Source organism: Orcinus orca, chromosome 14 (genome assembly GCF_937001465.1).
Source record: "Orcinus orca chromosome 14, mOrcOrc1.1, whole genome shotgun sequence".
NCBI lineage: Eukaryota > Metazoa > Chordata > Mammalia > Artiodactyla > Delphinidae > Orcinus > Orcinus orca.
In genome coordinates, this window is record NC_064572.1 from 10,412,845 (window position 1) to 10,438,303 (window position 25,459).

The 25,459-nt window shown below is 41.8% G+C and overlaps 1 protein-coding gene across 7 annotated transcripts in view; it reads right to left on the reverse strand.

Moving 5' to 3' along the window:
- The window catches only part of PCNX2 (pecanex 2), a 274,063-nt gene that overhangs the window by 96,573 nt on the left and 152,031 nt on the right, over positions 1-25,459 (reverse strand). For all 7 annotated transcript variants that reach the window (XR_007471226.1, XM_033408945.2, XM_049696787.1 and 4 more), the window contains 2 exons: positions 25,284-25,425; positions 21,017-21,194 (listed from right to left, as the gene is read on the reverse strand). Coding sequence is in view for 6 of the 7 variants with exons in the window: in XM_033408945.2 (XP_033264836.1) it covers positions 21,017-21,194; positions 25,284-25,425 (320 nt within the window). In the remaining variant the exon portion in view is untranslated. The remainder of the gene's footprint in view (positions 1-21,016; positions 21,195-25,283; positions 25,426-25,459) is intronic.

The following is a 25,459-nucleotide window of genomic DNA, read 5'->3' on the forward strand; positions in this document are numbered from 1 at the left end:
GGCTAAGTGGGCTGCTTAGGGCACACCGTGAGTCACTGGCCCCTAAACCCAGAGGTTGAAATTCCTGGTTCTCTGCCTGGTGATAGACATTTCTACCTCCCAACCTTACCATGTCTCCTTGAGGCCAGGAGCCTTCCTGGAAGGACAGCAGCAGGAAGCAGCTGAGGAAAGGTCTCCTCTACCTACACCTTCCTGCTGACAGCAACGGGGCAGGGTCACAAGTGAGAAGGTGACAAATCGGAGCTGCCGGATTTGTCACTATCGGGGACCTCTTCTCTCTCCATGTACACAGTGATGGAGGGCTACGACCTGTCCCTGAATGCCCTTTTCAGTACAAACGCCCAACGAATGAAAGATGACACCGCCCAACAAGCCCAGTGACATTCAAGTTGTCTCAACAAGGCAGGCTGCTGGGTTACCTGTGCTTCTTAAGAATGGATGCCTCCAAGAAGATGGACATGGCTGACCTATTTTATTCCTAAAAGTGGGGGGAGGTGTGCGCCACGTTAAAAGACTCAACTTCAGATTTTCCCTTTACACTTCTTCCTTCTCTTCTATGGCTAAGTCAGATGAAAAAAAAAAAGAAAAATTTGTGGGTATCCAAAAATTGATGTCTAAGCACAAAAGGAAGCTTAAATATTGATCATTAATGAGAAGCATTACAGGAGGCGCTTTCCGTACCGTGTTAGGCCATTGTGTATAAATTAATAACACATTTAAGATGAGTGAATAGAAACAACACTAACATTGCCACGTGCAGCACAGCACTGCACTGAAGTCCTTTTAATTTTTATTTTATATTGGAGTAGAATTGATTAACAATGTTGTAACAGTTTCAGGTGTACAGCAAAGTGAATCAGCTATACAGATATATGTATCTATTCTTTTTCAAATTCTTTTCCCATTTAGGTTATTACAGAGTACTGTGCAGAGTTCCCTGTGCTATACAGTAGGTCCTTGTAGGTTATCTGTTTTATATATAGCAGTGTGTGAGTTTAGGATTGACATGTACACATTGAAGTACTTTAAATAGAAATCCATTTCCATTAGCTGTGAACTTGCATCTCCTTAGACAGTTCGAGGTCTCTGTTTTTTTGAAGCTTAACTCATTCCTAATGTTCTGCTGCTAAGATCTTAAATCTCAGCACTTTATGCTTTAATATGCCTATTAAAGCATAAAAAACTTCCCCAACTACCCAAGTATGACTATATGAGAAAAGAAAATCATTGGGGTCTTTTTCGCTGAAAACACTCAGAAAAGACGACAGGAACTCACAGTGGAATAATTCTGGCTGTTTCCCAAAGAAAGACAACATAAATACTCTCGCTTCAAATAACCCTTTTTAGAAATATCTTTTCAATCAGGCCTAGACATGCCGTTGTATCTCTGCTCTAGGTAGGAAATGCAATTTGCATAAATTCACAAACTATCTTAACAGAAGTGTCACCCAATAAGGATGACCCTAACACATTTCCTTGCTAATATTGATACATCCTGAAAGAAAGCACAGGCCAGCTTTTCTCTGGGGACTTCCTCCCTCCTGCCCCAATGAAATAACTCACCATTTATTGAATGCTCTTATATTGGGCATTATCTTAGGGAGCTGCCCATACGCTATTCCATTTGACTAAATTGTAATTTCCCCCCCAATCCCAATCACTACCTTTTATCCTATTGCTCCAGCCTCACTAGTCTCCCAGATTAGCTCTATCATTTGCCACTTTTTTTTTTTTTTTGCATTTTGTTGTCAAAGTCAGTGAGTTTTGTTTTTTTTTTTCTCGGAAAAATATGCAACTTGTGATTATCAGTGTTCGAACTTGAAGAGGCAGCCAAGGCTGAAAGGAGTCCCAGAGACTGGCTGTTGGATTAAAGGTAAAATGAGTTCAAAACGAGAGAGAACGCTGCGGGAGCAGAGACCAGAGTGCTTGGAAAGGAGGTAAACAAATGCGAAGACGTTTGCAGGTTCAAGGGGGAACAAGATGATGAATTCAGGTGGGAGCCCAGCTGAGGGATTGAAAGGTAGGAACAACAGAATTGGGGAAAACTGTCAGACATTTCGATGCACAGGTAGGGATTTGGGGAGTAAAAAAAATGTTCGAGAAGGAATGGAAAAAGTAAAGCTAGTGACATTTCGAAAGTGGGATACCACTTTTTAGGGAAGGGGGAGCACTACTTTCATAGAATAACTGGCTGCTAACAGCAAAGCTGATAAATTTGGGGATATTAGCTTTAAAACATAAATATTCTCAAATGGGGCTGACAATATGAGTTAGAATTGTATAAGTTAAATAAACGTATTCAGGCAGTGGTTACACAATCGTATTTCAGAAGGTGAGAAATGGATTCTATCTCAATACACAATGTGTGTTGGGAGCCTGTTATATAACACACTGTTTAGCAAAGTATTGATGGGCTTCAGGGAGCATGGTAATGCAGAAAGGCTACCATCCCACTGTAAAAATATCATAAATAATCTAAAAAATTGTAAGAAAATATAATTAATATTTGAATTCCAAAGAAGGAAAAATCTCTTAACAGTCAAAACCAAAGAGGGAATTTTAAATGAGAATGCTAAGTCTGAACTGACACCGTGACGACCCCAAGAGGACATAGGCATGAATATGGGCTGCAGGAGCTGAGGACTTGGATTTTAATGGACTTGAAGGGCAGCGATGCCCACCAAAATGTGAATTAGAAAAGGCCCACCTACCAGAGCTGGGAGAAAGCACAAAAGTTTTCCTTCTGCCTGGTGTAGAGTAGATAAAAATCTATCATCCACAACGTGCCAAAGCCATTGTAACGCAGGGGAGTGGAGTTTAAATGTAGACTATTCCAAAAGAGCAGGAACACAAAATTGAGAGACTAATATTAAAAGTAGTGAAGGATGACAAAACTTTCTTGTATTAATCGTCTTCAGGGACACTTCCACAACCAGAATATGTAGACCTCCCATTAAACGCCGAAAAGAAAAGAAAAAAACTGCATTTAAAGAACTTCATATGCTAATCAAATGTGCTTATTAATAATTTGAGTAACCACTAAATCACTAAAGTTTTCAAACTTTAATGTGCATCAGAATCACCTGGAGAGCTTGTAAAGAAAAGATTCTGGTTCCTACCTGCGGAGGTTCTGATTCAGTAAGTTTAGGATGGAGGCCAGGAATAACCTCCCAGGTGATGCTGACGACGCTTCCTCTGGGGACCACACATTGAGATTCATTGCACTAAAGGACTAGAAATACAATACTCGATTTCCAAAGTACGAGAGGGAAAGAAGAGATCAAATAAAATTTATTCAATTCAATAGAAGGCAAAAAAGAAGGGGTGGGGGGACAAAGAAAAAGCATTGTAAATAGAAAGCAAAATACAATGATAGAAAAAAGTATAAACATATCAGTAATCAGAGTAACGCAAATGGATCCAGTTTGTCTATTAAAATGTAGAGATTCTCAGTCTGTATTAAAAAGAAAAATTGTGCTAAATGCTTTTATAAGAAATATTAAAATGACTTAGAAAGTGTTAGGTAACAGAATGAAAAGAATATATAGCAGATAAATCTTAATCAAAAGAAAGCTTGCTTACCTATATTAATATTAGACAAAATAGAATTTTACCGAAAAAGGATAAAAAGCAGTACCTAATGATGAAAGTAAAGAGTCACCAGAAGATAAAATAATTGGAATGTATGTACTTGACCATAAGTCTCAAAATATCTAAAGTAAAAATGGACAGAATTACAAGGGAAGATTAACAAATCGACATCATAGGGGGAGATTTTAAGACAGGCATCTCAGAAAAATGATGGTTTGGTTAGACTATAGATGAATAAAGATATAAAATATTTGACCAACAGAATTAACAAGCTTTATCTAAGAGATATGTGTATTAGAACCTTGTAGCCAACCAAAAGAGAAAGAATGTAACTTTCAAGCATATGGACATTTACAAGAATTGATGACTTAGTAAACTGAAAAGAAGTCTTAACTGATGCTAAGAATTGATATCATGCAAATTGCTTTGCAATTAAGTTAGAAGACAATAATAAAAAGACAGCAAAATAACAATAGCAGCAGCAACCACAAACTTTGCACTCAGATATAATAACAACAAAAACGACACTGAATTAACTAAGAATAAATGATAATCAAAATTAGGAAATGCTTTAAAACGAAAGATAATGAAAAGCAAGTAATACCAATCACAACCTGTGGGACTCAGCTAAAGCAATTTGTAGAGTAAAAGACATAGCCTTAAAATGTGCATCTTAGAAAACCTTCACAGTTTATATTGGCAGTCAATTTTTTATTACAAAAAATGAATATTGTCAGAAAAGAAAATATAGACATTCTGATCTATTAATGTAAGTGCAGAACTCCTCAATAAAATATTTATGAAATGGATCTACAAATATATAAAAATATATCATGACCAAATGTGGTTCATCATATAATGGTTTATTAGAAAAAATGTCAATGCGATTCACAAAAATAAGAAAGTAAAAAAAAGGAAGACCATATGATGCTCAACTGATGCAGGAATGAGGCACTCACTCATAAAATTCAGCACTCACTCATAAAAATCCCTCGCGACCTAGTAATATAAAAGCTCTTCTTACACTGCTAAAAGGTAGCAGTGCTATATTGAAGTAAACACCATATTTAATAGTAAAATGTAAAATTTCAGGATTATTCAGGCAAGATGTATCAAGCAAGATGAATCTGATTAACCTACAACAGAAAAGTGAAAATAGAACCATTAAGGGAGACTAAAATCTAAGGAAAGAGAAAGGAACCTGGGATAATAAGGTATCACCTGTGAAGTGCAATTTGGATAATTGCACTTAATAACTAAGAAGAGAAACAGGGATGAGTGTACTCAGCAGGTATAGGCTACTCAGGCAGATGAATGCACAGCTAATAAAGGGAAAAGCAACAGGCCTGATTCTTTGATTAGCCAGCTTTACGCAGCAAAACAAATTCAGACCCCGAGGAGAACATGACAGAAAATATTAGTTAGGTTCATATTTCATAACCACTAATGAGGGTATCCATAAATGCAAATGAAGTCACCAATGCACATTTAAACTTTACAATCTACCAAGAGGTAGAAATGCACAAAAGTAAAAATCTTGTCAAGACCCCTGAGAATTGGGAATTAAATTTAATGCTGCATCTGTGTGTGTGTTTCTGCTTGTGGTAGACAGAGGGGTACTGGCTCAGGTGTGTTGGGAGGCGGGTCACTGGGGAAGGAGGCAAGGGTGGACTTCAACAAAGAAGAAACAGGAGATGATAAAAGTAACCAGGGAGAGAGGGTTACCTTTTGTTCAAGTATCTTGCTCAAATGGAGCCTGGAGTGAAGTGGTAGAAACAATACAGTTAATATACACATTCTGCCTTCCTTTTCAGCTCCTTAGTCCCCTCTAAATTCCTTATGTTACCTTTCATCCAATTACTGTATGTAGGATAGTCTCCCGTCTTTGTTTTGGCTTTTGTTTAGCTTTCTCTTCCCTATGGGGAAAAGGCAGCTTTCTAGATTCTGTTTTTGGGGGCTTCTTCCCTCTCGAAGATTCATTATAACCGTAAGGGTGACAAATGCAGTTTTTAGGAAGAGCGTATGACAGCCAAGTTCATAAGCCTCCTATCATGCTGCTGCTTTTACCCATGTAGCATTTTAGTAAGAGAAACATATAATGCTGATATCTGTAGCTACGAAGCAGCTTTTTCTCCATCTTCTCTGAAGGTCCTCCTGATCGGATATCCCATCCCTCCCACACCTCCTGGATATCTACCTCATGTACTCTCCTGAGACTTTATACTTGCAAAAACATTTCATCCATCTAATACACATAGAAATAAGGTGGTTCATACAGTGGTGTTCCAAATAACAGTAGCTCTCTGCTTTAAGCACCTGAACTTTTTAAATTTATTGATTTTTATACGAATATAATAATACAAACTCACTTTAAAAACACCAAATACTTCAGAATTGCTTCAATTGTAAAGTGAAAGTTCTTGTAACCCACCTCATTCTGACCTAACTTCCAGGACTTGGAATTTTCTGCACATGCACCTGTGCAATACATACATGCGAGTGTGTGTGTGTCTTTTTTATTTAAATTGAATTAGCAATATATAGTGTTCTGAAACTTGATTTTTCTATTTCATAGATCATGGGCATTGTTCAGTGTTGGTATAAATTGCTCTCCCTCACATCTAATTAACTGCATAATAGTCCATTGTTTGGCCAATCTATTGAATCATTATACTACTGACAGACATCTAGGCTGCAAAAATTAATTTAAAACCATTGCTGAAGAAAATTCCACACACTTATCTAAGAGATCATAGAAAGCCAGTGCAGTGGCTGTTAACACGGTGTACTCCCCTGACTTTGATCACTGGGTGGGCACATGGTCTACACTGGGATGGTCACGACATCCCCCTCTGTCCATGATAACCGATGCAGGGGTAAGCACAGTTCGTGATACAGACAACAGGTACAGGATGTTAATTCCACCAGCATTGCTATATGAAGGTGGGGCTCCTGGGAGCTATCTTGTTCCTTGTATGGAGAATGACCCCAAGCAAAATCAGGCAAAAATAAGTAGGAAAGCGAGAGTACGAAAAGGTAGTTTGCTCTGGGTATGGCCCCATCTCAAATGAGATCTACTCTCAGGCATCCCAGTTATGTAAAGCAACACAGTCCAACTTTAAGTTGAGCTTTTGTCACTTGCCATCAAAACGTTCTAATATACCAAATTTACCAAAATTTCATGTAAAATTAAAAAGTAGTTCAAAGAGCTTCTGGTTTCTCCTCTTGGACACAGAAAGCTGAAAAGAGCATTCTTCCCACCCTTACAATGAGAAAAAGCCAGACAAACTTCAAATTCATGACTGCTTTTTTAACCCATTGGAGAACTGGGCTGTAGGGAAGCCAGCTGGCCCACAATCTAAGGACAGACAAGCACCTTCAGGGAGAAAGGAGGTAAGTACTCCCTCACCTGGGGCAGACATCACCAGAAACTGGTAGGAAGAGTTTGTCCAAAAGAGCTGATGAATTTTGGTGATTGTCAAGTGTGGGCTCGTAGGACACCAGGAAGCCCCCAGGGGGCTATAGAAATTGCAGGCTCTTTCTCCCCATGCACTCCCCTGGGTGCTCACAGAAAGGTCGGAGGGAACCCTAAGGAAGTGTCTGATGTGGTACAGACCTGAAGGAAGCAAACAGCAGACACACGGAGGAGCACAAAACTCTACTACACCCTTTCCCCAGACCTCTCTTACGGGACACATATTTCAGTCTACAGAGGAAAGGTCAGCAAACACTGTCATCTCCCGGGCACTGGTGAAGACTCACTGCAGCTGGGGAAAGGGAACGACACAACAGCAACAAAAACCCCACTCCTGAGGAAGGGGCAGGAGTACCTGCTGGACCCAACTGCAGCTGGAGGGGGATGAGGAGAACTGAGAAGCACACAGGGACAGGGCGAAGACCTAAGACTGAGGTTTAATTAGAAAACAGAGAACGTCCTCCCCTTCCACCTTCTCCCCCTGCCACCAAGCTAACAAGTTTCAAGTGAAAAGTAAAACCAGATGCTGATAGGAGAGGGACAGGAAAGGCACAAGCACATGTGAAGAGACACAGTGAGGAGCAGCATGGGCGTAGAGCTGAGCACTGAGCAGACATTGCTCTGGAAACCAACTCCCAACCTAAACACAAGGTATCCCTTCAGAAGTTTTGAAGTCTGTGGTACCCTGAGGGTAACCATGGCAATAACAAACCCCCAACCTGGCCCATCTCCTAACCTTGTTAACTCAAACCCTGCACTGAAAATCTAGCAGAAGGAAAGGCATGCCTGGTTCCAGGCATAAATGCTATTTGCTTTATACTCTATGGCCCTCCACAAGAAGTCCAGCTTTCAACAAAACATTATGAGGCCTATGAAAAGGCAAGAAAAAAAAGACTCCTAAAAGACAAAGCAACGATCAGAGCTAGACTCAGATATGAAACACATGTTGGAACTATCTGACAGAAATTAAAATCACTTTGATTCATATGTTATGGGCTCTAATGGAACAGGTACACAATATGAAAGATTAGATGGAAAATTTCAGCAGAGAGGTGGAAAGTATAAAAGAAAGACTCAAATGGAAATGATAGAAATGGAAAACACACAAGAGAGATACAGAATGTTTTCAGCAGGCTTGTCATACTAACACAGTTGAGGAAAGAATTAATGAACTTGAAGACAGATCAAGAAAAATGACCTAAACTGAAACACAAAGATAAAACTGAGTGAATTTAAAAAAGAAAACATTACTGAGTATCCAAGAGATATATAACAGTATCAAACTAACGTATGTATATTTTGAACCTTAGAAAGAGAGGACAGGACAAAGAAGTGTTTGAAGATATAATGGGCAAGAAATTTCCAAAATAATGACAGACACCAAGCCGCAGACTCAAGAAGGTCAGATAACACCAAGGAAGATAAATACCCAAACAAACAATTGAATAAACAAACAAACAACAAGAACAAAACCTACCCATCACTAGGCATATAATAATCAGATTTCTAAAGACAAAGAGAAAATCTTGAAGGCAGCCCCCCAAAAGGCACATTACACAGAGAAGAACAAAAGTAAAATTACAGAAGACTTTCTGTAAGCCAGAAGATGATGGAGAGACATTTTTAAAGTTTTAAAAGGGGGAGGGGGCAGGAACTGTCAATATAGAATTCTATACCCAGTGAAAATATCTTTCAAAAATGAGAGAGAAATACTTTCTTGGGCAAACAAAACTGACAGAATTCACTGACAATACACCTATACTACAGAAATCGTTCAGGAAGTTCAGGCAGAAGAAAGACGATACAGGTTGGAAATTTGGATCTACACAAAGAAATAGAGCATCAGAAAGGAAAGGTGACAATAAATCATTTTGTCTTATTTTCAAATGCCCTAGAAGAGCAATTCTGCTCTAAAGCAAAAATAGTAACAGCGTATTATGTTTTTTTAGCATATGTTAAAATAACGTATATGACAATAACACCAAGGATGCCAGGGAGGAAACTGTTGAAATTCCTTACACTAGACAAGCAATGGTATAATATAATTTGAAGGTAGATTCTACTGAATTTAAGTTTTATATTCTTAATATAATGGCAATGACTTTAAAAAAAAAAAGAGGCATAAATAATACGTCAGTAGAAGAAATAAGATGGAATTAAAAAGTAGTTCAAAGTTTTTCCTGCTACTCTTCCCTTTACTGCCCTAATTAGTTGCTCCTTCTGGAGAACCCATAATATTTGGCTTATAACTTCCTACCGCATGGAAAGTAGTACAGCATCCTGGTTATAAGACTAAGCTTTGGAGTTAGACCTAGGTTCTCATGCCAGCTCTGCCTCTCACTACTTGTGTGATCTTGGACAAGTTTTACTCCCGCGAGCCTTAGTTCTCTCATAGGCAGAGTAACTATGGTAATGGTACCTATCTCAGAAATTGATTGTGAAGAATCGATGAAATAATCCATGTTAGGTTTTTAGCTCAGGACCAAACATATAATAAGTGCTCGATAAATATAGATTATTTTATTTATTGCCCTTATGACATTGTTTCAAAAGTAGTTTTTATGTTTTTCTCTCCCACATCTTCCATTGAAGAGTATGCTCAATGTTAGCGATACTCTATTATAGTTGTACAGTTATCTTCTAGCAGGTAAGTAATATAGGCACGTAGTGGATGTAACTGCAGGAAGTGTTCTTCAGAAAGTGAAACAATGAGTAAAAGAAAGCCTCAAGTGTCTTACTAACTCAACTCATAGGCTATAGTGGACATGGGGGTCAATGGAATTTTTCTTGTTACTTCCTGATTCTCATTTACATGCCAGATCTTTGCAACTGCCACTGATTCTCCTGACAAAGGTGGTATTTCCCCTTTTTCTCTCAATGGATATTTTAAGATAGTAACCATCTCAGTGTCACTGACTGCCTTTCTGCAACTGAGGCAGAAGCACCATGGTTTGGTCCACTCAGAGTACTTCCACAACTGGTAGCAAAAGGAAAGAAGGAATGAGAAAGTCTGTGACCTCGAAGACCTTGTCTGAAATATGAACCCCTGGTGAAGGACACTTTGGAATCTCCAGGTTCATGTCTGCAAATCCTGTAGAATCGGAAGCCTCCAGTCAGTAAAGGAGAGCAAACGCCAGTTGTTAGCCTTGTCAGGAAGATGTTGCCCTGGCTTGTAACCAAATCGAGCTCTGTCTTCAGGAAGTACTTTAAGGAGGGCTTCCTCATTGCTGAGAAAGGAAGGTTTTCAAATTCTTTCAGTGAAGAGGGTCTAGATTTATCACTTCTACTAAATTCCCTGAAGCCACTCATGTAGCGCTTTCTTTTTTTTTTTTTGCAGTACGCGGGCCTCTCACTGCTGTGGCCTCTCCCGTTGCGGAGCACAGGCTCCGGACGCGCAGGCTCAGCGGCCATGGCTCACGGGCCCAGCCGCTCCGCGGCATGTGGGATCTTCCTGGACCGGGGCACGAACCCGTGTCCCCTGCATCGGCAGGCGGACTCTCAACCATTGCGCCACCAGGGAAGCCCTCATGCAGCTTTTGTGTGCCTCAAAACACACCACTGCCCCCTTCTCTGAAGATTCATCAGCAGTGGCCCTTCGAGTCTACAGAGAAAGCTGTAGACTTTTTAAAAAACGAGAGCCCATAAAAACTTCTTTGACATATTAGCAGGGACACACAGGACTATGCTGCTGTTTGAACAACATGACTAAATCCATGTATTTAGTACAGTCTACTTTGGCATGAGAAAAAAGGAAAAATGAAGAAAAGAAAAAAAAGATATAACTCTTGCACACCAGCCTTGATGTCCTAAATGGGAAGGAAAAACAGATCCTTACTTTGAAGGCCGAGATGCAGAGAAGCTGCTAGCATTCACTTCGGGCCTCTGTCCCTTCCCAGGAGATGAATTACAGTAACTTGCATGGTTTGAGTTAAGGGAAACCCATGGCCCTGGTATGTGGGTGTTGTCCTGGGGAGTGGAAGACAAGGAAGTTGATGAGTGAGGCTATAAATCTTGACTAAAGGATGTGTGGGGCTGTTCAGGCACTTCTCAGCTGTTACATGACACAGTTAAAAGTGGCGTCACAGCGGTGGCTACGTGCCGTGAGCTGGCCAATTAGATGACATCAGCTTGTCACCACCGGGGTAGATCTGCAGCTAGAAGCAGATTGTGTTTTCCCCTCTGAGTTTTGCAAAAGGGGCTCGGCTGATTACAGAGCAACACGCTCACAGCGGAAGAGCCAGCTCTGCTGGCCATGTGTTAAGTCCTCCACTGTGAACGGGACAGCAGTGAGGCAGCCAAACAAGATTTATGAGAAGCCAAGAAAATCAAAACACACACCATGGAAAGCCCAAGGAGGGAACTCTAAGTGACCCGTATGCTCAAGCTAAAACCACCCCTCCTCCCATGTGCTCCCCTGTCCCTGCTGTGAATCATCATCTCTCTAGGATAATAAAACATCATCCAACCACACGTCCAAGCTCAGACTTCATTTCTCACAAACCAGTTTTTCCATCTTTCAACTGAATTTAATGACTATGAATTGAATTAGGGTGACCTAATCCTAACCCTAACCCTAACCCTAACCAGGACCCTGCATTTTGTTGGATGTTGCAGCAGGTGGGAAATAAATAAGCACACCCGTGGTCCCACCATTCGAGGAGTTTCCAATCTTCTCGGCAACACAGACACACTGGAATCTGTTCTTCGTTTCTGGACAGAGTGCAGAGCCTGTGAAATGTTTCTCCTGCACCATCCTCGTGGCAGCTACAAGTGAACATGGGTCCCTGAGAGCCTGGAAGGTGTGCTTGGCTCCTGCAGTGGTTTTGTGAACCTTCTGCAAGCCAGTTGTTACGCCTGGGCTTGGGAAGACTGGGAATAGGGTCAAGTTCGAGTACGGCTCTGTGAGTGAGTGACTTTGGGTAAGTTTCTAACCTGTCCATGCAAAACAGCACGACTGAACATTCCACAGAGGCTTGTTGTTTTCCTACGGTGTGCCTGGTTCTGTTCTGGAAATTAGGACGTATCAGTAAACAGACAAAGACCTCTGTCCTCATGGAACTCACAGTCTGGTGGGAGAGACAATCAAATGAAAAACAAGTCAAGGAGAGAGTATGTTAGAAGGTGATGACGGCACAGCAGAAAGGTAATACAGCGCAAGGTGAAAAGATGGGGAAGCTGGGCAGAGGGCAGAGAAGGGGCAAGTTGTAATATGAAAACCGGGTGGTCAGGGTAGGTCTGACGGAGAAGGTCATATCTGAGCAAAGCCTTGAAAGAGCTGATGGAGTGAGTTTTATCTAGTAGAGAGAAAACTGTGAGACAACCTTACTGAAAGGTCCAGAATTATGAAAAAGGTCAATAAACTTGATAAGTCCATTCTTCAACTCAGTGAGGGAAAGGGACCTACAAATAAAGTGAAAATGGAAAATGGAGCCTCTGTCAACATTAGTGAACCAAAAAGATAATGGAGAGATGTTACATCCACCACTTAATTTCAGGATAGCAAGAACTATCCCATATCACGACCCTGTGGGGGAGATGGGCGCAGATGTCACCCTCCGAAAACTCAGAGGGGGCAGAGGGAAGCCATGCTAAGGTGAATGGCCCCATAGAAAATAACTTTTGCTGTCCATAATTTCCTGGCTGGAGATGCCTAAGAGCTCAATTCTTGTACTAAGTGTCAAGCCCTGCATTTCAAACCTAGAGATGGTGGCGTTAAGTAAACATTGTACTGTGGCCCTTCATATCACACATATACGGCATGTTTATTCCTGGCAAGGGCAGTGGACTAAACCTTTTAAACATAACGAGAATGGCATGTCTAAAGCCATTCACCTCTTCTAAGCTGATAAAACATTAACAGCCTGAACGTGGTTGTGACTGCAGAATTTTTCCCTTAAATACAGCTCCACTGAAGAGCGTACTGTAAAGCTCCCCCAAATTCCCACATTTAAATACACTGACCTGTGGTCAATGAATATACCTGGGCATTTACAAACCGACACGGAGGGCCCACTCTATCAAGGGCACTGTGACCTCTGTGAAGCTGCCAATATTGCTGACCACTCCCTCCTTCTTGAAGCCATTTCTTTTCTTTCTTCCTATTTCACTGTACTTTACCTTGTCTCATGAGTCACTTCTCCTCCTCCTCTACCTGGGTCTTAAATGCTGGCCATCCTTGTTGGAAGCAATATGTCTTTTGGAAGGATTCTCTATGGAGACCCTATCATGTACATCTTGTCCACCCAACAGTTCCTATCACAGGAATCTGTGTTCCTGAAACACTCATGTGCACCAGCGTCTGACACTTCTGGTCTGCCCGCCCTTTCTTCCCTCTCTGACCTGCTGTCCCTATAGTGTGGTTAGACAAGAGCCAGGCCTCATTGACTAGAGGGCTTGCGTCCCTCTTGCCTAGTTCCTCAATGGACACATGACACAAAAGGAGTCAATGAGATGCTCCCCAGGACTTCGGCTAAAACCATCAGGAAAGATACTTTCTCTTCTTTCTGGGATTACTAGCTGGAGGGAGTCTATACATATAGAACCAATCTAAGAATGAAGCCAGCATAGGAGAGAAGGAGAAATAAACACAGAATTTCGATGCCATCGTTTAAGCCTCTGAATCATGCCATCAGTTATATGAGCCGTTAGATCCCCCTTTTTCATTAAGCCAGTTTCATTTGGGTTTCTGGAGTTCGTGAACACAGAAATCCCAGCTACCACAGGAAAAAAAATTGGAAACAAACTAAATGTCTATCAGTAGGGGAATGGCTAGTCAAATTATTACTATGGAACACTATGCAGGTGTCAAAAGGAAGAGGCAATATTACACATACTGTCGTGGAAATTCTCTAAGACATATTTTTAAGCAAAAAAGGAAGTAAACATGTGTAAAGAATGATCTATTAATATTTTACGTTTTGTGTGTGTATAGGGTGTGTGTGTGTGTTTGAGTGTGTGTGTGAATACACAGGGAAACAGCGTAGAAGGAATTACTCTGTAAGAGTTACAATGGTTATCATTAGGGAGAGAAAGGGGTTAAGGAGTGAGGGGTGTGTATAAAGATGGACTTCCTCTGTATTTTCCATTATGTTTCTAACTTTATTAAACTGATCCTACATTTATAGCACTTATGTAAAGTAAAATATTTAAATGGGAAAACATCCTGTCCCTAGGTCTTTACTTTGGTCCCTGTCACGTCTCATTCCACAATTCAACACATCTAAAACCAACATTTTTTTTCCCCAAAATGTCTTTTTTTCCTGGCCCTCATTAATGACAACACCAAGTCACTGGAGGACGCGACGTGAGAGCTCTCCCAGACGTGGCTCTTCCTCCTATACGCCACTTCCCCCCAGCACCCTCACAGTCACTAAATGCTATCAGCTCTACCTCCTAGATTTGTCCCTTCTCATCGTGGCTCTGGGGCCATCATTCACACGGCTTTATGTAAAAGCCACCTCACTCATTAATTTTAATTTCATAAATGGTAAAAGTACTAGCTCCCACGTTGAACTAACGGCCTGGAGAATTTCACATGTAACACATTCTGGAAGTGCTGGCAGAATGATCCTCTGGCAGGATTATTTCAAGTCCTGCTTCTCCAACTAAAAATTACTAAAAATTTCAAGAAAAGATGGTTTCTGATAACTTTTTCAGGACCAGTGGAAGAGCATGAAACCTTTGTCACCTCCTGTCAACGACCACATATTCTTACTTGGAGCATGTCTTCCTGTCCCCCAAAGACCCAGGCAGATCAGAAATGTTACAAGTTCACTACATTAGTTGGTTCTTAGAAGAATGACTGATGGTGACGGCTAGGACCTGGGACCTGGGACCCTTTGCTGCAGGGTTTGCACCTGGACAAACATCCCCTCGAACAACAAAATACAAAGAAACTATAAGAGACTAAAAATAACTGCGTGCATAGGCAGTTGGGGCAAATTCTGTACAACAAGATATGAAGAGACCAAAAAGCCCAACTGCCACTTCTGAAGAGCCGGGAGCAAAATCAAGGCACTGTGTGTGATCCCTGCACACAGCACCACCAAAGGGGTGGGCAAATCACCCAAGCCAGCCCTCCTGCCCGACCCCTGGACCTGCCCCTACCCTCACCCCGTATAAGGAACAAGCTCGCCCCACCCCCGAGGGAGCGAACAAGCAAGGGAACCTGCTGTTTGCTCTCGCTCCTCCCTGCTGTAGCAGAGGCCCCAGTAAAGCCTTGCCTGAATTTCCTGCCCGGCCTCTGATCAATTTCTATTGACTAAGGAGGCCAAGAACCCTGGTCCATAACAATGGGGCAGAAGAGAGAGAGGAAAGGGATTGAGAGGCTGAGGGAGGGAGGATGGATGGGCCTGACTCCTTAAAGGTGCTGAGTCGCGTGGGGTGTGGTTGCAGCATCGCGCGTCTCAGGATGGGATCTGCAGGGATGCTTCTTTCCCTCTGCCTCCCCTCAGCCCCCAGCCTATCCACTAGGAATGTCCCACCCTTTGTGTCAATGCATGGGCTGCACTAAATCCTTCCTGTTGTGCTCTGGCCCAGAACTCATGATGTCCCATTTTTCACTAGATCTGGCAGACTGAGGAGACCAGCCAACATTCATTTTCCAGACCTCGGTGGGGCGGGGGGGATTCACGGATTCGGGGAGGGAGAGAATAACACACAGGCAAGCCCTCTGGAAGTCATCTATTTCATCCTCTGGACCTCGGTGCTTTGATCTCACTCCACAGATCATCTCTCTGTAATCTCATCCTGTCTTTCTTTCCACCCATAAAGCCTGAAGGATTAGGGGCAACTGACATAACAATAATAATGAGTCCACTATTCACTCAGCTCCTTTCTCCCAAGGAAGCTGGAGCCCTTCCAAGGTCTCTGCATTCATCTTGCAGCCCTTCTGTGACGTGGGCTGCCAGGATAACAATGGTTTCGCTATTTAGCAGAACAGGAGCCAGGCTGGGGAAGGAGCTTAGGGATTTGGCAACAATAAATGAGAGGACATGTCAAAAGTAGGACTCTGATGAATCTACTGAACAAACAAAATTTCATATCATGCAATGAACACCCCTAAAGAGCAGTATTCCCTCAAAAACAATATTGGAGGTTTCTACGCAAGTCAATCAACGTGATACACCATATTAAAAAACTGAAGGAGAAAAACTACATGATCATCTCAATAGATGCAGAAAAAGCTTTTGACAAAATTCAACACCCATTTATAATAAAAACCCTCCAGAAAGTAGGCACAGAGGGAACTTACCTCAACATAATAAAGGCCATATATGACAAACCCACAGCCAACATCACTCTCAATGGTGAAAAATTGAAAGCATTTCCTCAAAGACCAGGAAAAAGACAATGTTGTCCACTCTCACCACTGTTATTCAACATAGTTTTGGAAGTTTTAGCCACAGCAATCAGAGAAGAAAAAGAAATAAAAGGAATCCAAATCAGAAAAGAAGAAGTAAAGCTGTCACTGTTTGCAGATGATGTGATACTATACATACAGAATCCTAAAGATGCTACCAGAAAACTACTAGAGCTAATCAATGAATTTGGTAAAGTAGCAGGATACAAAATTAATGCACAGAAATCTCTTGCATTCCTATACACTAATGATGAAAAATCTGAAAGAGAAATTAAGGAAACACTCCCATTTACCACTGCAACAAAAAGAATAAAACACCTAGGAATAAACCTACCTAAGGAGACAAAAGACCTGTATGCAGAAAACTATAAGACACTGATGAAAGAAATTAAAGATGATACAAAGAGGTGGAGAGATATACCACCTTCTTGGGTTGGAAGAATCAACATTGTGAAAATGACTATACTACCCAAAGCAATCTACAGATTCAATGCAATCCCTGTCAAACTACCAATGGCATTTTTCACAGAACTAGAAGAAAAAATTTCACAATTTGTATGGAAACACAAAAGACCCCAGTAACCAAAGCAATCTTGAGAAAAAAAAAACGGACCTGGAGGAATCAGGCTCCCGGACTTCAGACTATACTACAAAGCTACAGTAGTCAAGACAGTATGGTACTGGCACAAAAACAGAAACATAGATCAGTGGAACAGGATAGAAAGCCCAGACGTAAACCCATGCACATATGGTCACCTTATTTTTGATAAAGGAGGCAAGAATATACAATGGAGAAAAGACAGCCTCTTCAATAAGTGGTGCTCGGAAAACTGGACAGGTACATGTAAAAGAATGAAATTAGAACACTCCCTAATACCATACACAAAAGTAAACCCAAAATGGATTAAAGACCTAAATGTATGGCCAGACACTATAAAACTCTTAGAGGAAAACATAGGCAGAACACTCTGTGACATCAATCACAGCAAGATCCTTTTTGACCCACCTCCTAGAGAAATGGAAATAAACACAAAAATAAACAAATAGGACCTAATGAAATTTAAAAGCTTTTGCACAGCAAAGGAAACCATAAACAAGACAAAAAGACAACCCTCAGAATGGGAGAAAATATTTGAAAATGAAGCAACTGACAAAGAATTAATCCCCAAAATACACATGCAGCTCAATATCAAAAAAACAAAGAACCCAATCCAAAAATGGGCAGAAGATCTAAATAGACATTTCTCCAAAGAAGATATACTTTGCCAACAAACACATGAAAGGATGCTCAACATCACTGATCATTAGAGAAATGCAAATCAAAACTACAATGAGGTATCACCTCACACCAGTCAGAATGGCCATCATCAAAAAATCTACAAACAATAAATGCTGGAGAGGGTGTGGAGAAAAGGGAACCCTCTTGCACTGTTGGTGGGAATGTAAATTGATACAGTCACTACGGAGAACAGTATGGAGATTCCTTTAAAAACTAAATATAGAACTACCATATGACCCAGCAATCCCACTACTGGGCATATACCCTGAGAAAACCATAATTCAAAAAGAGTCATGTACCACAATGTTCACTGCAGCTCTATTTACAATAGCCAGGACATGGAAGCAACCTAAGTGTCCATCGACAGATGAATGGACAAAGAAGATGTGGCACATATATACAATGGAGTATTACTCAGCCATAAAACGAAACGAAATTGAGCTATTTGTAGTGAGGTGGATGGACCTAGAGTCTGTCATACAGAGTGAAAAGTAAGTCAGAAAGAGAAAAACAAATACTGTATGCTAACACATATATATGGAATCTAATAAAAAAGGGGTTCTGAAGAACCTAGGGGCAGAACAGGAATAAAGATGCAGACATAGAGAGTGGACTTGAGAACACTGGGAGGGAGAAGGGTAAGCTGGGACGAAGTGAGAGAGAGGCATGGACATATATACACTACTAAATGTAAAATAGCTAGTGGGAAGCAGCCGCATAGCACGGGGAGATCAGCTCGGTGCTTTGTGACCACCTAGAGGGGTGGGATAGGGAGGGTGGGAAGGAGGGAGATGCAAGAGGGAGGGGATATGGGGATATATGTATACATATAGCTGATTCACTTTGTCATACAGCAGAAACTAACACACCACTGTAAAGCAATTATACTCCAATAAATGTGTTAAAAATACTGGAGGTCTAGAAAGCCTCTAGGAAATATGTTAATAGAGACAATTTTTTAAAAGATGTCTTAAAATGAGGAGAATGAACAGGAAGCAGCAGTTGGGGTAAGCAGGCAGGATCTTTACAAGAAACATTAACTGTCACCTCCCTCATTGCCACCATTTTCTGTCACTAATTTCTACTGGCTTTTCCTTCCCGGAAGACCTCAAATGCTGTCTCTTTCCTTAACTGTATTTTTTGTCGGAATCAGATCCGGTTTCTCATTCCAGAAAATGCCCTGCTACCAGCTCTGTCAAGATAAAGAGTGAGTAGCCATAGACGGAGTCAGGGGTGTGTCAGGACTGACGTGCTATAGGCTGATTTTTTTTAGTTTTTGTCTCACTTGTTTTTTTTTTCTTTTAGACTCAGCTATTTTTCCCAGCCTAAAAGCCGACTATTCAAATGACACGTGCTCATGCTCTCTCAATTAGGGGAAACGGGAACACTGTCACACTGGTTCTGCCTGAAATTTTTAGTGTTTTCACTGGTGCTTTAAAAAGATGATGGCAACTGAAACTCAAATGTCTGTAGCACTGAGTTTTTACGGATTTAGTTTCAGACTATGTCCCATCGGGTCCCACCCTACTCATTACGCTCAGGACGGTACGAAGTGCCCTCGTGGACAGGAAGAATGAACAATAGCTCTGCATAAATCCTTCCTCTGCGTCCAGCAAGCCTCTTGATCTGGACACCTGCACCTACCAGACGTCTCGGCAGTAGCTGGCTCCCAGCTGACCAGCAGGCAGCTCAGCGGGGAGGCTGCCTGCCCTCCAGCAAGTGAAAATCCCTGTTCTATTGCAATGTGGAATCACTTAGAAGACTCATTTCAGTCACCCCTCTCTGCTCTGCTTTTGTTTACCTGGCACTTTTCACTTACACAGGAAGCTACTGAAAACAGACAGTTCACTGCAGAGAAGCAGCCGCACTCCTTCACGTCCTAAACAGGGTGTAATTTCTCTTTTTCTACTTAACATGGCTTTAAAAGTCCTGCCTCATATTTGGAAAGCACACGCTACTTAAAAACTTCTTTCCTACTTACGTTAATCAATCCTCTTGACGCCTAAGTGAGACGGGCATCATTATTTTCAACTTTACAGGAGACAACGTTTCAGAAAGGAATATCAATATTCCCAGGTCAACAGGTAAATAATGCCAGAGTTAGGAATTCAACCTGTTCCAGTCCATCTTGCATCTGAGAATGAGCTTTTACCACTGTGAGTAGTAAAATAATTTATAACTTCATCAATGCTTTCAAGATCATAGGAGACAATTTTACATTTATTATGTGAGATCAGGGACATTCAGACATAATGAAGGAAAACAGATTATGGAAGCCTGTGATCTGAATCACCAGAAAAATGGGATAAACTTATCAAGACCAAACAGAACTCAGACAAACAGAAAACAAATCTTTGTGGGTAAAAGACCAAAGCCAGAGCTTGGTCATAAGATGGGAAAACAGGGGAGGGCTGCTGAAGTAATAAGACAATTATAATATTTGAATTTTTGTCACTTAAAACAAGTAAAGAGGAAGCCAGGTGAAGGACAGGTAATAAAGAGAGGAATTCACAGAAATGATCGATAGGGGTGAAAAAATGAAGTTCAGGGAAAAAAAAAAAAAAAAAAACTTAGAATTTAAAAATTATTAACCAAAAGGGGGAACAGTTAAGTCAATCCGAGGGCAGAAAACCCATGGCTGCTGTATTCAACGGAGCGCATGAGGAAGGAGTTTCCCAAATTCTTTTTCCAATTTCTGTTTACACACCCCAGCTTTGTCACGGTGCTCAGAACACGTACACTCAGACCAGTATCCCAAGGACCTTATCTCCCTCATGTTAAACGTTAGATGCCATTCCCATATATTTGCCTGAACTGTGATTAGGGTTTCTCACTGCCCATGGATGGATTCACAGCTGATGAAATCTTGACCTGAGACAAGCCAAGGGAAAGAAACTACTCCAGGGGACCTGGCCCTCGGGTCCCACATCTCAAACTTTACCTCAAGAGGCAAAATGCTAAATTAAAAAAAAAAAAAAAAATTAGTCTGGTGACTAATCTTTAATTTAGAGCCTTTGGAGATCGAGGAAGTTCCGTAATGAGATTGTTAACAGAGACAAAGGTCATAAAATTTCAAGCAACACAAATGGCTAATTCATCTTAATTAGTGATTTTTGGCAAATAACATGGCATATTTCTATTCCATGGGGAATGTTCCTCAAATGGCAGCAGGAGTGTGACACGCATACGTAATTCAATGTAAATTCATGCCTTAATTGTTTTTAAAAGAAAATGTTTCAAACTCTTAAAGCATTTGATGAGAAATGCACCTTTTACATACTGAAATGAAGAAAAGAGCTAATCTACTTGCCTTGCTGAATAAAATGGACACCATGAAGAAATCCAGTAAGAAACTCTCTGAAATGTCTTTGTAGTCGAAATGGAAAAAGATGACGGTGAAGCCCAAGTGAGTAAACTGGTGGACTGGGTTACAGAAGGAGGTCCGCAGCAGCTTCATGCCCGCTATGACCACCAGGAAAATGTCCCAGCTGTTGAAAAGGAAAGAAAGGAAGTGATCACTTCACAGCCCGTACCTTACTAGGTGAGCGACAATGGCTCACGTTTCTTGAGTGTTTACTGTGCGTTATGCCCTTTACAAAAAGCCAAGATGCTGGGCCCTTTATTATCCTCGTGGTACAGAGGAGTAAACTGCGTCTCAGAGTTTGAGTGTACGTTCACACAGAGTGGAGCTAGGAGTGAAACTCCATCCCGAGGGACTCGCCAGCACAGACTCTGCCACTAGAGTCAGCGTCACCATGGTCCCCAGGACTTTGCAATGCGGGACACAGAGCTCCCTTGGAGCTTATCTGAAGGACTACTGCACTGCCACGTTCCACGGGGAGCTTGGTGGCAAGTGAGAAAACAGAGCAGGCTGTCCCTGTTAGCATCTGCTCAGTGTAAGCCTTTCTATTACAAAAGAATCTCACCGAATCAATGACGTAGCAATAGCTAATATTAAATTCTGAAAAGAGGAAAACGATCCCACTATCTCAATAATGCCATTTTTACTTTACATATTCACTTCTAATGTTTTCCACCATATTTGCTGTCTTTGTAAACATAAGCTTTCCGATCTCCCTTTTCTTTCCACTGAAAATTCCATCATCAACATGACACAGGCCCCCATGACATAGGCCTTTTGAGTTAAGGAGCACGACAGAGGCAGCCCGGCAGAGAAACAGCAGGACTTTGCTGTGAGGACTGAACTCCTGAATGCTCCTGTCTAGGGAGTCGGGTTACTAACACGTGTCAGAAGCATGTGCAGTTCCAGCAGACAGTGAGGCCAATGATCTTCCCACCTTGAGATGGGAAGGCAACTGCTTAGTGCTCAGAAGAGCTGGACACAGCAAGCCACTACCACCCTGAGGGGTCTTCCTGAAAGAAGGCCTTGCACATTTTAGCCAGAGTCCCCGCAATTAGAACATCCTATTTGGGAACTCAAAAGAAAGACAAAAGTGGCAATACTTTCCAGGGAGCAGTTGCACTTGAAAGAGAGGTTTCCTTTTTCCTTTTTAATTTTATTGAAGTACAGTTGATTTACAATGTTGTGTTAGTTTCTGCTGTACAGCAAAGTGACTCAGTGATACATATATGTATTCTTTCTCACATTCTTTTCCTTTATGGTTTATCACAGGATAGTGAATACAGTTCCCTGTGCTGTACAGTAGGACCCTGTTGTTCATCACAAAGAGAGGTTTTCTTTTTCTAAGTACAGAAAATGGGGGTGAGGGGGCAGGCCTGAATTTCCCTAATCCTAGCGGGATCCTGAGCTCTAGACCCTTATCAGCATTAATAATATCCTGTCTCAGGACTGGGGCATTCAAAACGTGTTTCCCAAGTCTTGGCATCTATCGAATACAAAACTGTCATTTTTGTCATCAGGAAGATCTAATGTTAGCACTTCCATTGGCCTCAATTTGATATTTTATATGCCTTCAGACCTAGTGTAGCAATTGATTCCACCCTGTCCCAGGATGCATCTGAGGAGGTCTGGTCAAAGCCCTTGTGTGATGGGCTTAGATTTGGCTTCTGAGAAAAAGTAGCCCTTGATTACATGCGGGTCTGGGGAGAGTGGTAAGACCTTCAGTAAACTCTGTTCCTGCAGCAAGGCTGAGCACCGCTCCGTGACCCTTTCCTTCTCCAGTGGACAACTAACGCCTGTGATGAAAAATCAGTACGAAAACATGACTGCAGGTCCACTCACCTCTGACAACAGCCCCGGGTCCAAGAATCTCTGTGGCATAGCCAAAGCCCTTGGTGGGATCCCAAGGGTAAGGTGTCCCAAGACCAGGGATATTCTGGTTTTCAAAGGAGATCAGTGACTTTCCGGGTTATTCGGCCAAAGCCAGATGAGGCTCAACTCTAAAGTTTGTTTTCTGTGACTATGACTAAAATGGACAGTATTCATTTTATGTTTATTAATGATGACTGGTGAAGATTAAGAGAGCTCTTAAGGAGTGACGTTTATGGCTCTTGTAACATTGCAACTGTAATGGTTACATTCAACGATTCATAGATTGTTGTAGGTTTAGCTAAAGGTCTTATAAAGGATTAGGTAGCAATCCGGGAACAATGGCCTGGGACAGGTGCAAAGCATCCTTTTAGATCAGGCTGGGAAATATAAATACCTAACCAGTTATCATGATGCACCCACTCACCATGTACCAGCCCCCCACTCAATCAATCATCCATCCATCCATCCATCCATCCATCCATCCATCCATCCATCCTTCTACCACTTACTGGACCGATGGCACTGAAAGCTGAAAAAGAAACAGTGCCTGTCATTGACGAGTTCACTATCTGGTCCCATGGTTCTCAATGAGGGCAGGGTGTGGGCTGGGCTCACACAGTTTGAAACAGGTCTCTAGGTGATGCTGACATATGGCCTCCTGTCATCCTGTCTGAGAACAGCTGGTCTAGTGGGGTGCTTGAAATCCTGAGAGATTTTTTTTAAGTTGTCAGATGGATGCCTCAAGAATATAAAGGAGTTATCAACTTAGGGCTCCAAGCAAAAGAATTCTGTTCGTATCATCAAATCAAGATTATTTGGAGGTACACGGGTGAGGTGCTACCTTCTGACTTTAGTGTCTGGAAAAAAATGACAGGGGATAGAGATTAATTTTACTTCAAAGTAGACTCTCTCTGAACTGTTTATCTGACTCTGCGTAATTCCCAACCCATGCATCCATCCTCTGGCAACAGCCAGAGCTGCCTGGCCTCAGCTGGCAGTCTTAGCTTGAAGCCCTAGTCCTAGTGTTAGGAAGCGAGGACTTTCAATCCTTTAGCTCGCTATCCCTGGGCAGCACCGATACATGTGTGACTGCTGTGGTTCTGACTGTGAGTCCTTGTTCTGAAAACTGGGGATCTGCCTTGTTTCAGAATGTCGTCACGGGGTCAGCCAAGATGGTACCACACTGGAAACACCTGCTTACTAGAAAAGCACTCAGTGTTCTAGAGGTAGGGTTAGCTCAGGGATGGGGCCCTACTCAAACTATACAAGAGGTCTGTAACCTCATCACCTGCCTTCTTCATCCAGTGAGACTAATTTTCATCCCTGGATCCGAAGTCTAGGATTTTAAATACCAAAGGGCATGGACTTCCTGCCCTGGTCTGACTGACACAGTTCTAGACTGGAAGGAAGGCAGAGTCTGATAAAGACAGGAAGGTTGTAGGGTCGTTTCATTTAGTGTCTGCTTCGTGCGGCTAGGAATCCACTCAAGGTCCAGCCGAGAACTCGCGTGCCTTCTACCTGAGTTTGCTCCATCTTGGGCAAACATTAATTCATTTGTCCTCATCACAGCCCAAAAGGAAGAGGAGGCATGCTTGGGATTATGAATCAGGGTTGACTTGGGCACGTAACGTTTAAGCAAAGTGACTCATATGCAAATCTGGGAAGGAATCTCTTTCACATCATCCTCCTTTATGAACTTATTTGAACAGAAATGTCAACCTTTTGTCAGAACAACACATCCACAAATTATCAAGTAGGTTTCCGTTTGTAATTTCAGAGTTCCTTTTAAAACATGAAACCACTAACTCAGCTATACGCTGTTAATGCGTTGCAAAAACGGGCATCTTGAGGATATGAAGTCTCTCTGTGGTCCATTTTTTTAAATTATGAGGCTTTTCCTGAGAAATGCAAAGAGAGCAGTAACAGCGATTAAGTTCCCCCTCCCTCAAACACAAAATGCTCGAGTCTTTGCTGCGTGAAGTGCTAGAGGTACTTCATAATAAAGCTCTAAGCACGACGGATGGAATGCCAGGAACCCTGGCATCACACTGCACTTCGGTCATCTTCTTAACGCTCCTGACTAAGCGTTTGCAGGGTGATTTTCAAATCTACTGATGTCTATGCACAAGATCACTCCAAGCAGATCTAACTTCGTTTGCCCCCCAGTCCCTCTACAATAACCACCTAGCTCCAGCGAGTTGGAGACCACCATGGCTTACTGTTATGTGGCCCATCATTGGTAGACAGAAGTTGGCTTCTGCTGCAGCCTGTTCAGAGGAAACCCACTCGATTTTGAAAACGTGGTGATCCAAATCATGATGAGAATAAACGGTTATCCACTTACTGGGTACCAAGTCTCCGGTAATTGCTTATTGAAAATGCATCCGTAGTAAGGGCATTCAAAATGATTGCTGGGTACAAGATGTATTTTTCAAAACACTGAAGCCAAACATAGAGTCTTTCAAACCACATTAAATGGGCGACATCTGAAAGATACACAAAAACCACTTAGAACGGCCA